The sequence below is a fragment of the Rhinatrema bivittatum genome, chromosome 4 (assembly GCF_901001135.1).
Source record: "Rhinatrema bivittatum chromosome 4, aRhiBiv1.1, whole genome shotgun sequence".
Classification (NCBI taxonomy): domain Eukaryota; kingdom Metazoa; phylum Chordata; class Amphibia; order Gymnophiona; family Rhinatrematidae; genus Rhinatrema; species Rhinatrema bivittatum.
Window position 1 is genome coordinate 108,458,727 of NC_042618.1, and position 17,264 is coordinate 108,475,990.

Genomic DNA, 17,264 nt, shown 5'->3' on the forward strand with positions numbered 1-17,264 from the left:
CTTTTGTAGCCTATGGAAACAGAGTATCAGTTGTTGAGATTTAAATTGACCTATGGCAACCCTCTCTTTGTTAAATATAAAACTAGACATTTTGATAAATATAAAACTAGACATTTTGATAGTATAATTCAGTCAGAGCTGTGATTCTTTAGGGAAAAGGTTTGCCATCAGGGAGACAAGAGAATCTGGTAAGTGCAAATGGATTGTGCAGACAGACTTAAACTAGAGAGTGATTTTTGTAAAAGGAGTATAGAGCGCATGTTTCTGAAGATGTAGGTTAATTGGACGGCATAGGGCATTGTCTATGAGGAGCAATGACTTTTTGGCAAGTCCCTTCTGAAAAATGCTCACAAGAAGGCCTAGTTACCATAGGTCTTCTTGTTTGATCTCCAAATAATAGGTGAATTTTGATTTCAATAACTTTCATTGTCAGTGGTACACAAGCAGGGGTTTCTATTTAAATTCATCGGTATCATTACCTCCCAGGAGACGTAATAGGTGATCTTTGGCAGCTTTAAAACCTGGTGCAAGGGTTGGCATGGTAGCCAAGTGGCAGTGTTTTATGCTGCATTGTGGAGGATCCCGGATAGGGTCTTCCGCACCACAGGATGGCTGGGGCTGTGTTACACCTGTCGGTCGCAGACGGCTGCGACCTCTCATGCTCACCTCTTTTTTCCTGCACCATCAAATTTGGGAAGAATGGCGGCCTCTGCTAATCCCCGCCGACCTCTCCAGCGTCCCCAGGAAAGCGTGGGCACTGCCGACCGCCATCTTGTATCCGGAGTTACTTAGGCGCGTGCACGCAAGGGCCTCCTTTTTAACACATCTTGGCGGGAACCTCGGTGGCATCCCCGCCCAATGACATCAAGCCGCTAGTATATTTAATCTGACCATCCCTTGCCTTCTCCGAGTTAGCAAGGAGTTCCGTCTTGCTGAATCGACCTCACTCAAGGACTTCCTGTTCCTGACTTGCTCTTGGCATCTGAATGCTCTGAGAACCTGCTCCTCGGGGGCTCCCCTGCGTTCTCAGCTATCTGCTCCTCGGAGGGCCTACCTGCCTGACTACTACTAGACCTGCATCTCAGGTCTCTCTCTCTCTCTCCAGGAACAATGAATACTGCTACTGACTTCTACTATACGAACTGTATTGGGATTCCCTGTGGTGTACCCCGTTCCGGGCCACTACCTCCTTCCGTCAGTAGCAGCTATTCAGCCTTCCTGCTCTACAGAGTATCGATGTACCAACCCCGGGAGCCACTTCTGGGTTCTGGCATCTCTACCTGTTCTTAAAATCTACTGTACAAGCATTCTCGGCGTACCCCACTTTGCGGGTCACTACCGGATCTGCATTCCAGAGCTACCTTCACTCATTAGAGGGGATCCCCGGTGTACCCCGCTCCGCGGGCCACTACCAGATCATCTCATCTGTGGCTACGCTCTGGGTAATTCCCATAGCACAGGACTGTACCTATTCATCTACTACTCTGTGGATATTACTTTTCCTTTCTTCATAATAAAGTCTCTGCTGACAGTGAGGCTCACAGGGCTCCTCCCTATGGGCGGAGACATCTCTCATCTCAGCCCAGGGGTTCACATTCTCACATAATCATAACAGGCTGCAGATGCTGTGGAAGCAATGTTCACAGATCCAAGGGAGGAGTTGTGTTTGGCAGTCTGCTGGCTGCTTCTGCGGTCCACCGCATTCACCCTCCTGGTCGGGCCGCTGGCCCCTGACATTCCCAAAGCCTTCCTGCCGGAACGCCATGCTCTAATACAACAAAATTCTGCCTGATTTCCATGAGGCAGGACGCCGCCGACCGCAATCACCGGTACTTCCCCTTAGGTGCTCGCAAACCTAATGCTGCCTGATTTAAAGGGCCTGTGGCAAGAAAAGCCCCACAGCACTTCTGGATAATGTCAGATACTGAGGCCTATAAAAAGCCCTTGTTGGCTCTGCTTCGATGCCTCAACAACAGATCCACCTACTCCAGAGTACAGCGTGTTGCTTCAGTGTTTTGTCTTCAGTTCCAGCCTTGTTGTAAGTCCCAGCCTTGTCTTAAGTCATCATCTCCTTCTTCGTTGCCCTCTGTTCTTCTCCTTGCCTGCTTGCCCTGCCTATCTGTTACTCCTCTCCTCTCAGATGGCTTCCTGATGTGATCTTGGCCTGATCTTGGATATGCCTGACCACTTCCTGCCTCTGACCATTGACTGAGCTCAGAAACGCTTGACCACTGCCTGCCTCTGACTATTGCTTGATCTCGAATATGCCTGACTGCTGCCTGCCTAGGACCATTGCCTGATCTCAGATTCGCCTGACCGCTACATGCATCTGACCACTGCCTGATCTCAGATACGTCTGGGCACTACCTGCTTTTGACTATTGCCCAGACCTTGGACTTGCCTGACCTCTGCCAGCCTACGACCCAAGCTACCAAGGACCACTATTTCTGCCACCAGCAGAGATCCCACCTAAGACCTGCCAGCCCCGGAACCCAAAGAATCAATCTGAGGGGAACGAGGGCTGGTATAGGCAAAGGTCCCGCTGGGTCTCTGCTTCACCCTGGTCCACCTGCCAATGGTGGGAACCTACATGGCTCCTCCCTGCAGGCTGCACCAGTTCTGCCTTAACTCAAGGGTCCACAGATGCAAAAGGAGGAAGAAGTTGGTCATCATTAAGGGTTACACCAGGTGGCCATATTTTAAGCCTGTGATACAGGTTTACAGAAGGAGCCCTAATTTAAGGCTTTTAGCTACAGGTCTGCTGCTGCATTGCAGAATAGGAACAGTGAAAAAAACAGTGGGGCAGATTTTCAAAGGGGTACATGCGTAAGATACACACGTACACCCCGAAAACCTGCCCCACGTTCCCCCTGCACGCGCTGAGCCTATTCAACATAGGCTCAGCGGCGCGCGCAAGCCCCAGGACGCGCGTAAGTCCCGGGGCTTTCCTGGGGGGCGTGTCGCAGCAGCATGTTATCCGGGGGCAGGGCCACGAGCATGGTTCCAGCCCGGGGGCATTTTAGGGGCGTGGCCAAGGCCTCCAAAACTGCTCCCGGGCCGGGGAATCGCGCGGCCGGCGCCTGAGTTACGCCTGCCTTGGGCAGGTGTAACTTTTCAAACAAAGGTGGGGAGGGGTTAGATAGGGCTGGGGGTGGGTTAGGTAGGGGAAGGGAGGGGAAGGTGCAGGGGGGTGGAAGGAAAGTTCTCTTCGAGGCCGCTTCGATTTCGGAGCGGCCTCGGAGGGAACGGAGGCAGGCTGCCAATTTTGCGCAGCCTTGCATGCGCCGACACTGGATTTTAAAAGATACGTGCGGCTACGCGCGTATCTATTAAAATCCGGCGTACTCTTGTTTGCGCCGGTCGCGCGAACAAAACTACGCGCGGGCGTACTTTTTTTAAATCTGCCTTAGTATGTCAGTTAGAACAGGGGAAAAAACAGTATCTGTATATTTGTGAAGACTTATGGCACTAAACCCTAGCCCTGATTCTGACTGAACTAGAAGAAAAAGCAGAAAGGAGGAAATACAGGGGGTGGGGTAACAAATACAAAAAACTGGCATGGACCTTTCTTTCTTAGCAATAAAAGATCTATCAGGCAATCATTTCCAGGCATGGTTTTTCTAATTAATATTGAAAACTTGATCTGATTTGTACCCCTCTTCTTTGATAATTTTATTCAGCAGCTCAGGTACCTAAATGAGGTCTTTGTACATTTTGGGGCCGAACCAATACAGTGCACTCGGACGCGGGTTGTATAGGCGCTAACTAATTCCTTTATGCAATAAGGGGATTAGCGCCTCTACAACGCGCGTCCAACGCGGAGTGAAACAGCGCTCATCACATGCAGATGCATGTGAATGAGGCTATTAGCTATTCACTCCCAATGCAAAAAAAATGTGCATCTAGGACGCACATTTTAGCAATCAGAAATTAACTCAGCATTAATTGCTGAGTGCTCCTAAAACTAGTACAGAAAAGCAGAAAAAACTGCTTTTCTGTACTGCCTCCTACTTAATATCGTTGGGATATTAAGTAGAAGGAACAACTCTTTAAAAAAAATTTTTTTTAAAGTTTAAAAAAAGCACGGCAGTCAGGTGCAGGAAGCGGACGCTCAGTTCACAAGCGTCCAGTTCCTGAACCCCTAGCACATCCATGGGTTAGGAAAACAGACGCCGATAAATTCAGCATCCATTTTCCAAACCTGACTGCCAGCACTATAAGGAGTGAATAAATCAATATTAAAGGATCGGGCACTTAATATTAATTTATTCACTCCTTCACTTATTGCCCATTAGACCTTTTCACTGACATTTGTCAGTGAAAGGACCAATCCCCTTTCAGAACAGCCTTCTGAAATGTGATTGGTCCTTTCACTTACATGTGACAATGAAGGGACCAATCGGCAATAAATGAAGGAGTGAATAAATTAATATTAAGTGCCCGATGCTTTAATATTGATTTTTGTACTCCAGTGCTGGTAGTCAGGTTGGGAGAATGGACGCTGATAAATTCAGCGTCCGTTTCCTTAACTGGCGGACAGCCGCCAACAGCAGACCTCTCTTGGGCACACACTGTCAAGGTGGCGCGAGCCCTAATTTAAATATTGCATCGCACCCCCTGGAGAGGTGCCTGGAGCACGTTAGGAAAGCGGGCACTGTACACTCAGCGTCTGCTTTCAGCACAACAGTTTTGCATCGGCCCCTTTGAGGTTGGCTTGCAGAGCCTCATGAGTAATGATCTCAATCATGAACACAGTTTCCAGAGGAGTAAATGATAGGCTCAGCTTCAATAGGGAGATGCACAGGGAGTAGAAGAAGCATTCAAAGCAGCCATGTTTGGATGCACTTTTTGCTAAAGAAAGCAGACTGTCGAAAGCTCCAAAACATGAACAAGCAAAAAAAGATTATCTATGGGATGAGGTGGATGATCCAGAGAGTGAGATAGAAGATGGTCACAGATTAGTTTAGTTTAGTTTATTAGCATTTCTATACCGTTACATCAGACATGCCTTCACAATGGTTTACAATTAAAATTCGAAAACAGAATATTTATAAAATAGGAACAGCTAAAAACTACATAAAGAGAAAGGATAAATGATTTAGCTGTTACAGTAAAAGTCAAATAAAACTAATAAGACCATAATAATCACAGGTAAAACTTATATACTAAAATAATAAGACTAAAATAAAATAAATTCCTAAGAGTTAATGACTTGATATTAATCGATGTTCTGTAGCTGCTATCTAAGTTTCATGCTCTGTAAAGAAGTCTCATACTCAGCAAAAGCACATTTGAGCTGATATATTTGTAAAACAAAAATAAAACAATTTTTTGTTTTGATATCTCTGGTCTTTTTTACCCATAGGAATGCATCTTCAGGTTTATAATGGAAGTCAACCGAAAAATGGGTTTCAAAATAAGGAATTTCTATATACAGAAAAAATTGTGAAAGCACGTCTCTTCCATAAATTGAGGGATTGCTGTACTTTATTTTCAAACCAATTTAAATAATCTCCACACTAAGAATGCTCTACTATGAATCTCCAAAATAATCACATTCACTAAATAAACTCAATGAACTGCCTAATCCAATCATCTACATGCATAATTATTAAAAAAAAAAAAAAAAAATGTTAGTGGAAGATGGCTATTTCATCTTTGACCAAAGTACCAACCATTATAGACAATTTTTACATGCAAATATAAAAAAGTGGGATGGTAGCATTGATGATTATAATTAAAGCACAATAACCATGATTGGTACTTTGGCCAAAGATGAAATAGCCATCTTCCACTTAAAAAAATTTTTAATATGCATGTAGATGACTGGATTAAGCGATACTTTATTTTCATGCAGGATTGTAATAAGGTAGTACCTATAAATCTATATAAATATATCATAGGCAGTTGTGAAGATATCTACAGCATTCCCATATATGGTGCATGAGTTTGTAATTTAAGGAAGCTACTTCCACAACCAAGTGCAATGGACTGCAATAGGGAGCAGAAGCATGGAAGGGAAGGCTCTCAATCATGCCTGTGTAGGGGTCCCCTGGTCTTCCCATAGATGGTCCTAGTTCTCTGCCCTGGTATTATAGATAGAGGTACAGAACATTCTTTGCAGCACTTTCTTCTGAGGCTGTCGGTGATGGTCTGATCTTTGTCTAGAATGGGGGAGAGGCAGGGGTTAGGCCCATCGAGTGTGTGGTCATTTTGGTTTAGCTTTCAAGGATCTCTTTTGGGTTTCCCTGTCTGAGTTAGGGCCTACCAACCTAATTTGACATTATGTTAAGAGGAGATCCCTTTCAGTGCACTCCCTGCCTGTGAGGATCTGCCTTCCTTTGGAAGAGAGACATTATTAAGATTTTTGACTGTTTTAAGAATTTTGTCTGGTATAAAGCCCTGGTCGAGTCCTGGTGAAGGGCAAAGCCCCTGATCTGGATGCCAGGAAGTTGAATACCTGCTAGCTCTTTTCCAAGTAAAAGGGAGAGCTGCAGTGACAGTGTCACCCTAGATTGAGTTTTTGGACTTTTCAGTATTTTTCCCATTTTGGTTGTGAGGAGATTTTTGATTCACCCCTCTTCACAGGGAAACTGGGCTCACACTTGACCTTTCCTTCAGAGAGGTCACTTCAGAAGGAGTCAGAAGAAAGAAGCAGGACTGTTCAAAGACCCTTTATAGGATCTCTACCCATGGGACACAGGTTAGGGGTGAAGAAGACTGAACTTTGAAGACTCGGGATTTTTCTGGGACTATAGAGGTTACTTCATCCATAGGATTCCCCTAGGCCATTGAAATAATTTATTCACTCAATCCAGGAATGATAAGCCTTATCCCAGGAACATGAAAGAAAGGATACATACACCAGAGAGAGTCAGTAATCTGTTTAAGTCCAGCTGTAAATTGACATAGTATTTATTGATAAGACATTGATTATACTTCTGAAGAAATCAGTAAATTTTATTTTGAATACCCACAACTATGTCCAGCCTGTCTGTCCCTGAAGCACAGATTCACAGAAACCAAGACAGTGACAGTAAGATACAAACTCATAAGGGAGAGCCACACCAGTGCCTTCACCCCCCATAGAAAGGATCTACGGTGAACAATGAAATCCATGAAAAAAGGGTTACATCTGGATTAATGAATTTTGTGCTCTGAGACACATCAAGAAGACTTGCCCCACCTCAGCTGGCAATTCTCTACTTCCCAATGCACTTCTTCAGCAGGCAGTTGGAGTAATCACAAATAGCATTTTATAAGCTTCCGTTTTATTGTATATTTTGATGTGAAGAATTACATTTGAATGTGAAATGGTGTAAATGATTATTTATATAATTTGTAATCCACAGAGAACAGTATTATTGGATATGCAAAATATAAGAATTAGCACAGAGCCTATGAGCTCACATCCCTGTAGTGGCCCCACCCCCTGTCTACGGTAGGTTTCCTTGGAAAAGAAGCCCATGTGGCAGGAAGGGGTCGAGCTGTGATAGGGCCTGCACTGTTTCTTTGATTGCCACTAACCACCATGCGTCTGCATACCTGAGAACTTCTGAATTCTGCTCACCCTGAGATAAGTGGGGGTGGGGGTTAGGCAGGCTGTACAGACTTTCTCTTCTTCCACCCCCTCCCCCACGGAACTTCTTTCTTCTTAATTTATGATCTCTATTAGACAATAAATAGTTTCCAACTTTTGGTATCTCTGGCTTGATTTTCTGGCTCGGACTTTTTTTCCTTCATTCTCTGTCCTTATCTCTATTCCTTTGTTTTCTGTCTTTCTCTGGTGTCCTCCTTCATTTATCTTTTTTTGTTTCAGTTCTCTGACTCCCTTAGCTCTTTCCTTCAGTAACATATACTTTAATACTTTCTTTTCCTTCTTTCTCTCTCTCTTTCTGCTTTTTTCCTATTCATCCTGCTTTCACCTTTCTTCCTCCCATTTCTCCTGCACTCCCTCTTCCATTTTTCATCCCCTTTCTTCTGTATTATCACCCTGGATTCCTTCCCCCAACCCAGGGTCCTCTTTCTCCATCTCCAGCTGTCCCTGGTACTTCTAATCCTTTCTCTTTCTCCTTCCCATTCTCCCCCTTTCTCCCTGTCCCCTTGCTCTCATCTTCCCCTAATTCAACCCTCTCTCCTCCTATCGCCTTTTCCCTCCTCTATATTTCTCTCTCCTCTCTATCCCAACTCTTGGTCTCCCCTTTCTCTTCTACCTACACTCTTGCTCTTAGCTCTCTCTCCCCCAGCCATCACACATACACTTGTTTTCCCTTTTCCTTCCCTCCCTTAACTCTTGATCTCTTCTCTGACTGTCTTCTCATTGCTTCCCCCCCCCCCCATACACATACATTTTTATCCCTTCTTTTGTTTGCCCCTCTCTTCTGACCCCCTCCACATTCTTGCTCCTCCAAATCTACCCACACACTCTCTTTTAGTCTCTTCTCTCACTGTTCTTTCCCAGCACTTAATCTTACTCTCTCCACTCACTGACCCTCCCACCCCCACCATGTATGCACACAGGTTTTCAAGTGTTCTCTCTCTGGCCCCCCCAACATACACAGTTTTTCTCCTCCTTCACCCCCGCCCCCCCCCCCCTTTTGGATCTCTCACTCTATCACACTGCATGTACAGTTTCTCTTGCATCTCTCCATCTGTTTACCCTGATACATACAGGATTAGCAGTGCTTCCCCGCCTCTCACTACTGATTGGTTCATTGTGATAGCTAGAACCAATCTTCAGGCAGAGGGTTGGCAGCAGAGCTTTCTCCTGCCTTGGTCCCAGCGCGGGGCCATCTCCTTAGCATAGACTGAAGGAAGAGGCTGCAACTGAGCAGATATAAAGATTTCTGGGACCCCAGAGATCCTGGGTGCTCTTCCAGAGACCCGGAGGCAGATCTCTAAACCCTGAGTCTCTGGGTCAAATCCGGAAAGTTCCCAAGTATGTGTATCGGACCCTGCAGAGTTGCACTTTCCTGGCCTGCCCTCTTGACCAGCCAGTTATATGTCTACTGGCACAAAACAGTTTACCATTCCGGCAAGCATCTGAATGGTTGGCAGTAATCCAGTTCTTGCTGTTCAGTAGCTGTTGTTTCCCAATGAGGATCTTGTCTCATTGCAGGAAGGCATAGCCCTTTCATAAGCTTTTGTGCTACCTCTATGATTGTACCATAAATATTCAGTTTTAAAAACATTAATTTTGCTTTCTTTGTTTTCACAGCACTGGGCCAAATAGGGCAGATGAGTGCGCGACTGAAAGAAGTTCTACTCTGGGCTGTTCGCCATGAGTCACATCCTAAAATACGTATTCAGGCCTGTCGCAGCATTGTTGCCCTCCAACTGCAAGGCATCGATGTGCAGGCCATCTTGCAAAAGTGTCTGCTCCTAGAGCCCCACCCGCTGGTCAGAAAGTAAATTCTCTTTTCTTCCTCTCTTCTGTCATTCTTTTTTTCTTTTCCTTCCCTTTCTCTTTTCTGACTCCTCTTGTACTGGTAGCTAATAGTATACAGTCTGTAGTCAGGGCTGGTGTAAATCACTGTGCAAATTGTGCATTTGCACAGGGCGGTGGCTCCGAGGGGGCGGCGACTGGGCCACCTGCAGCCAAAATGGAACGAAGGCTGCAGGGCCGCCTGGCGTATGCCGAAGTAAAGGAAAGGCCGGCAGACTGCCCGTGGCATAGGAGCTACTAAAGGAGACTTAGCAGATCAGATTTAGTTATTGGATTGGCCAGAGGTAACCCAAACCTCTGCCTGATCTGATGCATCTACACCCAGATCTTCCACACCAGTGGGCAGCGGCAGCAGCATTTGAATGACATCATGTCCTGCTGCCGCAGGGCCATTCTTGCGAGAAGAACTGTAAGATCGCTGCTCCTCTCATGAGACTGGCCCCATGGCAGCAGGAGATGATTTCATTCAAATGCTGCTGCTGCTCTTGTTGCCATCTCGCACGGGAGATCTTGGAGTTGATGCACCAGATCGGGCAGGGGTTTAGGTTACTTCTGTTCAATCTGATAACTAAATATGAGCTGGCAAGTCTCTTTTAGCGGCTCCTACTGTACCAGGGAGTGGCAGGAGGAAGAGCTTGGGGAGAACTAAGAAGCTGGAATTGACTGGGTGATAAGGTGGGGGAAGGTCATAGGGAGCCAGCAGAAGAAAGTGGGGAAAGCATAGGAAGGGGTGAGAAGAGGGGAGGACAGAGCCTATAGAGGAAGGGAGATGGGATGAAGGCGAAAGCTTAGATAGTGACTCACTAACGGGGGAGAAGAATCTCCAGAGGGACAGGGATGGGGAAGAACTGAGGTAGTATGAGAAGGGAATATCTAGAGGGAGGGAGGGAAGGGGATGAAAAGTAGGAGAAAGAGCAAGATAGTGAGGGGAAAGGGGAAGAAGAGCTGAGGTAGTGAGGGAAGGGGATAAAAAACGAGGGAAAGGTCTGTGGTAGTGACGGCATGGGTTATCCAGTAGACCTCATCCCATCCACTGGTAGCCTAAGCAGAGAAGAGGCTGCAGGCTGCCAGCGGACCCCTTCTCACCAGCAGCCAAAATGGAATGGAGGCCACCTTATTCCGATCCGATGGAGGCCAAAGTGAAGAGATGAGTCCAAGGCTGCCGGGGGAGCAAGTGGAAGAAAAGGTGAAGCCCCTGTGTTTGAGAGAACATGTGTGTGTGTGTGTATATATGAGAAAGGGAGTGTGTGTGTGTGTGAGAGAGAGAGACAGAAGGAAAATATGAGAAAGGTAGTATGAATGTGTGGGAGTGTGTGTGAGCGAGAAAGAGCATCTGTTTGGGTGAACGTATGTGTGAGAGGGAGCATGGGTATATGTGTGTGTGTGTACACATGGGAGAAAGGAACTGTGTGCATCTGAGAGAGGAAGCATGAGTATGTATGAGAGAAAGAAAGTGTATGTGCATATATGAGAGAGAGAAAGGAGAAAGTTTGTGTGCCTTCCCTTCCCCACTAATCCACAACAATCTCAAGGTGACTGGAAACCAAAAGTTCCCCGATATGAAGAGCAGGATATTTTATTTTTATCCTTATTAATTTTAATTATTGGGTAGTATTTGAAATATTTTACTGGTGTTTGGGAAATTTAAAAAATCCCAATGTATATATCTTGAAATATTTATTTTCATTATTAATATGGTTTTGCTATTATGATTGATGTTTTATAATTCTTGACTTTATTGTTTTTATGACGAATGGTGATGTTTCTGTTGTTGCACTGTATAGAGAGTGTGCCTTGTTGGAGTTTCCAGTTCAGTTTTTGCCAGCAAATTTTTATTTCTACTTTATGGTCTCTTTTTATTCTGTGATGGACTTTTATTTAGTGATGGACTGTCTGTGTTCTGCATGTGTGACCAAGGTGAGGTATTCTGCTAGCATGTATTTTCTGTGTAGAGATGTATAGCAGCTTGGCTTGTTCTGTTTTCCTAGTAAGTGGTGTATTGGTATTTTAGGAGCTGGTTTATATTTGCAGTGTAACTTTTTCATAGATAAGATTTTATTGTTTGAGTGATGGCAGTTAGTGCTGATTTGGTATGGGAGTATTCAAGGCTTTCTGAGGGTCAAGCCCACATCCAAAATGCATTACAATAGGCCCAATACCATATGGATATTTTTGCAGGGCCTAATACCATATGAGTATTTTTGCAGGGTTTTCTGGTTGGCATCACAGTAATTAATGCATGTAAATGTAATATACAGGTTGTTGTAAGTGATATTTTACCTTAGAAGACTATACTTAGAATGTTCTTCTTAATATAAAATCTGTTACTATATAATTTTTAATTGTGCGTGTGTGTGTGGGTGGGCCTTTAAGGTTCGACTTTGACATATAATACCCTTGACTGGCCATGGGTTCCAGAGGAAAAGGGGTAGTCCTGGTTGGGAGGAATGTCAGATTTTAAAGTTTAGATTACTAGAGGGAGATGAACTGGGGGCTGGGATGGGGGGGGCAGTAATTGTTCACACAGGGCAGCAAAAGAGCTAGCACCGGCCCTGTCTGTAGTGGCTGCTTCTGGGGAGCCATAGGTTTGCTCTACTATAAATCCTCACTTCTGCTAAGCACAGATGGTGGTACATTTTATCAGCTGTCTTTGTACAAGTTTACAAAGTGAAAGTATGCATCTACTTCATTGTGAAAATTACCCTGTGGACAAAGGGACCACAGACATTTGCACCTGTTTTTTTCAGTGTATACTTTTCCCGTGGAAACTAATGCAGATAGGTGTTAAATTTCAATCTACGCTTGTTACTAGCCTCCTCTGCCCTAAACATGCCCCCAGAAACACCTCCTCGTGTAGCTAAAAGTATGAGAGTTGTGGAATCTTGTGTATACTTTTAGCCAGCTAAAGTGTGGGCAGTTTTCAGACAGCCCTTTTACCCTTATAAATTAGTATTTACCCAGATTCATGGCGTTTGAAAATTGCCCTCCCAACACTGTGCGCCTAGTCCATAGGCCGAGTTTTCTTTACAACTCCCATTCCTAGTTTGAATTTTGTTCCCTCTTCATACCCCATTCTTTCCATCCCTACCAACCACCAGTTTCTTTTGTAGAATTACTGAACTGTCAGGCACCTAACTAAAACACTGGTATGCATTAACTAAGAGCTATGAAGGAAGGGAAGGAAGTGTGTGCTGCAACTAATTTAAATATATGGGCCAGCTCAGTGGCTCGGTAGCATTGCTGTGCATGCCATGTAGGAAACCTGGATTTGATTTCTGAGCCTGACTTTTGCTACTCAGACCAGCCATGGATACTGTGGATGCAGTGTTCACAGCCCCTACACAGGGAGTCTCAGTCATTATATAGTAATACCTAATGGCCAGACTGAGGGAGCACGCATACCAGATTCTGAAAGGAACCCCAATAATCTGTGACCTCGGCCAACTACTGTTACTATGATGGCTCAGCTAGAGAGGGCGTTTTGTAAGAAGTCGATAACATTGGATAGTTACAAATGAGGGTTCATGGTGGCCATAGCTGGCTCTGATTGAGCTGGAAGCCCAAGGCAGCAGGAAGAAACTGCTAGGTTCCAGAAATTTAGTTTGACATATTAGAAAAAGTATTTTGATCTGCGTTCAGTCATTAGAAGAAACAAGTCTACAGCTGTTTGCCTTTTGCTGGACCACCCGCCATGGATGACCATTCAGTTTCCTGTTGCCTTCTGTTTTAGGGAGTTGAACGAGGCGTTGGGGACGTTTATATTTGTTCCTGTTCAGAGTGAGATGATTCAGAAGATCCAAAGTCAGGTAAAAGCAAGAACAGGAGAACATAACCTATTTGGAGAGCATAACAAATTAGAAAAATCACCGCACTCAGCCTTAGTGAAGCTGTAGCAGCCGGAAGCCTCTCAGTCTGAACTGGGAGATTAGATCAAAGGGCATGAATGAAGACCACTATTTGTACATGAAGATGTCAATGTGTAAAATTCCTGCATTGTTTACAGGCCCACAGATACTTTGTGCCCATGAGCCAGCCCCTGACTTTTCAAAGGGAAATTCTTTGTGGAGTTTCACTTGAAAGTTCGGGGGCCAGCTGGTGCCAGAGAAACTTCTCGACCTGCAGACTTTGCACAAAAAAGTACATGCAGGGATTTCAAAATGAAATCATCACATGACCTTTTTAGATTCTTTCTGATTATGGCCTTCTTGAGTTAACCGTTTCTATAATAAATAAAGTTTCTCTTATGTGTCTTGAATAGATTGTAAGTTTTGTGGAGCAGTGACTGTCTCAAATATGTGTCTGCTGTGTATGTCTTGTGCTATATACACGATAGTAATAGTTAATTGCCAATCCCTCCCGCTCTCTCCCTGCCCTGGTCCTGGCCCTAGCAGAGTGAGAAAAACTAGCTATATTGTAAAACAGCACAGGTACTTTTATCTAGAGAGGGGGAGGCCAATTTTCAGCCACTGATTTTACCAGGGTAATTGTATGGTTTCTAGGATTGCTACCCAACTGATATTTGGCCAGCTTGCCTGGCTTTCTTAAAGAGGCCAGCAGAAAATCAGACTATTTAAGTGCCGGTTTTCTGCTAATCTTTAGCCTCCCTTGCTTCTTCTTTGCTGCCCCACTAATCTTTTATTTTGTAATCTGGGGCCACTCCGAGTGGGGAAAAGGATGGAGTCAGCACATGCTCCTCTGCCAGGCCCTATCTCCTGCTAGAAAGAGGCAAAGCCACTGCCGACTCTGTCCTTGGTTCCATACAACTTCATAAGCTAATTCTGCTGCAGCCGCCAATCAGATTAGGTTCAGAGCAGACCCAATGAAAAGGTCAGTGAGAATGAAATGTCAGGCCAGCAGCACTGGGAGAGGGTGCAAGGTGTCGAAGTAAGAGGGAAAGGGGAGGAGCATGTGGCCATTTCAGGGAAGGTGGGGGATTGGCAACCATAATAGTTACCTGAGTAAAATGATTTGAAAAATATCCCTCTTAGTGTAATAGCTATTTGTACCTTTATGCTATTCTAAAGTGTATTTTAGTGTTGTGAAAATTAAAGAGCTGGTGCTATGCATAAGAAAACCAATTACTTAGTGCCCTGAGCAGCTGAAGAGGGCCTCTGGACTCACATTTTTATTATTTTCATTAGTAGTCATATTTTCCCCACTGACCTCTGTTCCTTCTTCCTTCCTCCTCCTGCTGAGTCCCACCTCTAGAAAGTAACTGACTGCACTGGAAAATTAAGAGGCCAATATTCAAAGACATTTAGCTGAATAACTCACAAGCTATCCAGCTAAATGCTGAGCTTCAATATCACTGGTACTTAGCTAGCTAACTTTTAGCTGTGAGTCATTATCTGGCTAAAAATTAGCCAAATAAGTAATGGATATTTAGGAGCGTTCTAGTGAGGGGACGAGTTTGCAGGGAAACTTACTCACTTAAGTCCGATATAAGGAGTTAGCTGAGTAAATTTTTCAGCTAACTCTAGCCAGCTCCAGGAGCAGTTACTTTAAGCTTAACTGCTATATTCAAAAGAATATAACTAGTAAACTGGCAATAATCTTAAAAAAAATGTGGCACATAGGCCTTTTGGCCCATTTTCCAGCCCCTCATTGAATGTATCCAAAAGGCTCTGCCAGGCCAAGCCTCCTCTCACCCCCCAAATCCCTTAAAAATAAAAGTAACGCAAGTTGCATGCCTTCCTCCCCATTCCTCCACCTCCTCCCCAATTAGCCAAAACCTTAAATCAAGGTCCTCTCCTCCCTCCCGCCTAATCCTAACCCACCCACTGGATACCTTTGAAAACCCCTTTCTGCATAGGATCACGGTACACTTGTAGCATAATCCTGGTGGCTTGCAGCATTGCTCTAACAGTAGATCCTGGTGCAGAAGAGGGTTTGCAAAGGTACCAGTTGTTGGTGGAAGGTTTTGAGTGGGGTGGTGGAAGGAAGAAGGGGCATTGATTTAAGATTTTGGCTAAATGGGGAGGGAGTTAGTAGAGAAGCCTGCATGCAATCTGTGTTATTTTTATTTTTAAATTGCACTTGGAGGGATTTGGGAGGGTGGGATACTCAGTCCCACAGGGCCCATTTTGAACACATACAATGGGGGCTGGGAATTAGGCTGATAGGCCAGCACATCACATCTTTTTTTAAGACTATCAGCACCTAACTGGCTAAATTCTTGGTCTTTTCCTCTAGCAGGGAGTGTAACTTAAAAATATCCCTAGAAGTAGCTCTCGAGGAAGTTTCTTCCTGCTTTCAGAACATGACTACTTATTTCCCCTCCCCACCTAGGGAATTTATTTATAACTCAGTTATTTTGCCATGATGATATCTCATTGAGCATTCATTTGGTGTGGGCAAGAAACAGTTCCTAAATGTGACAGCTAACTAGAGTCTTGACCATGACATGAGGGCCTATGCAATAGGCATGTTAAAGGCCTTTTTTGCATGCTAAAATTAGCAATCTCTGCAGGAAGGTTTTACTGTGCATATTAAAGAACACAAAAATATACGTGTCCATGTTAAAGGACACAAAAATGTACGTACTATACCTGAGGACACAAAAATATATGTGTCCATGCATGTAAATGAATGAACATGATATGTAAATGAGGAGTTCTGAAGCTCATGCTAAATAATTTGGTATGCTCACACTCAATGCTATTTAGTGAGAGCTGAATAACTGAGTGCTATTTAATACCAGTTAGTAAAATGTTGCTTAGCAAGGGTCCACTAAATTGCATGATCATGCTAAACTGAGCATGCTCTTGAGAAAGCTTTGCTAACTGGAATCAGGGGGGGCCTGAAAAATGAAAGCCATGGCCAGATGCTGACCCTGTACAACTGTATCCGTAGGCTCTTGGGGATGAATATATTTGACTATATGTTTCTTTGCCAAAATAAAGCACATTCTGCACAAATTCTTACACACATCAACATATTCATACCATAAATAGGTCTTAATAAACAAAGCAGTGACATATCACAGAAACTCTTTAAGCATTATTCCGCATCTCACTATGCACAAGGCACAGAAATTTCATATTGATGTAGCAATGGATAGGATCAAAGGTACTAGTACAGTTCTCGAGATCATCGTTATCATTTCTGTGGTTAGTGGGGCTACTGAGCAGTTCAGGCATTCAGATACTTTATCTTGAATATCAGTGTTTGTTTGTGGGGGGGCCCAGTCACACCCTCTGGCTAATCACATAAGCAGGGACCTCAAAAAGGGTACTTTGTCCCAGGAGCAGTGACTGGGTAGTGGACTTCCCCCCATCCCCAGTCCTTCCCTCCCCAGATAAACATAGAATGCATCAGCAGGATATTGAATAAATTGTAAGCTCCCTGGAGAAGAGACTGTCTCTAATGTGTATCTGTATAATACTGTGTAAATCTAGTAGCACTTTAGAAATGATAAATAACAGTAACAGTAGAAGGACAGGGGAGAATTGAAAAAGAAGGAGAGAATGATAGATAGAGAGAGAGAGAGAGAAATTTATTTATTTATTTATTTATTTATTTATTTATATTATTTTTTTATACCGAAGTATAGCGGGAAGCCTTCACTCCAGTTTACATATGATGTGGCAGAAGAGACACACACTGACACACACTTGTGCACTTCAAAAATAAATCCACCTTGGTTTACACAACGTAAATGTATTTTTCAAGCAAAAGGTTCCCATAGGACAAAGGTTTTCCTGGCATTGACAGTATTAATGTTGCCAAAGACTACTGTTGGAATTCAGAAACTTGTGGCTGAAGAGTAGTCTGAGCTACTAAAGCATTTTTGACTTGACCAGTTGTTTTGGTTTGAGTG

The 17,264-nt window shown here is 44.2% G+C and overlaps 1 protein-coding gene across 3 annotated transcripts in view; it reads left to right on the forward strand.

Moving 5' to 3' along the window:
- HEATR4 (HEAT repeat containing 4) overlaps positions 1-17,264 on the forward strand; it is a 265,168-nt gene that overhangs the window by 208,739 nt on the left and 39,165 nt on the right. For 2 of the 3 annotated variants that reach the window (XM_029598645.1, XM_029598646.1), the window contains 2 exons: positions 9,218-9,407; positions 13,176-13,251. In XM_029598645.1, the coding sequence (XP_029454505.1) occupies positions 9,218-9,407; positions 13,176-13,251 (266 nt within the window). The remainder of the gene's footprint in view (positions 1-9,217; positions 9,408-13,175; positions 13,252-17,264) is intronic. The other variant, XM_029598647.1, reaches the window with a different exon arrangement.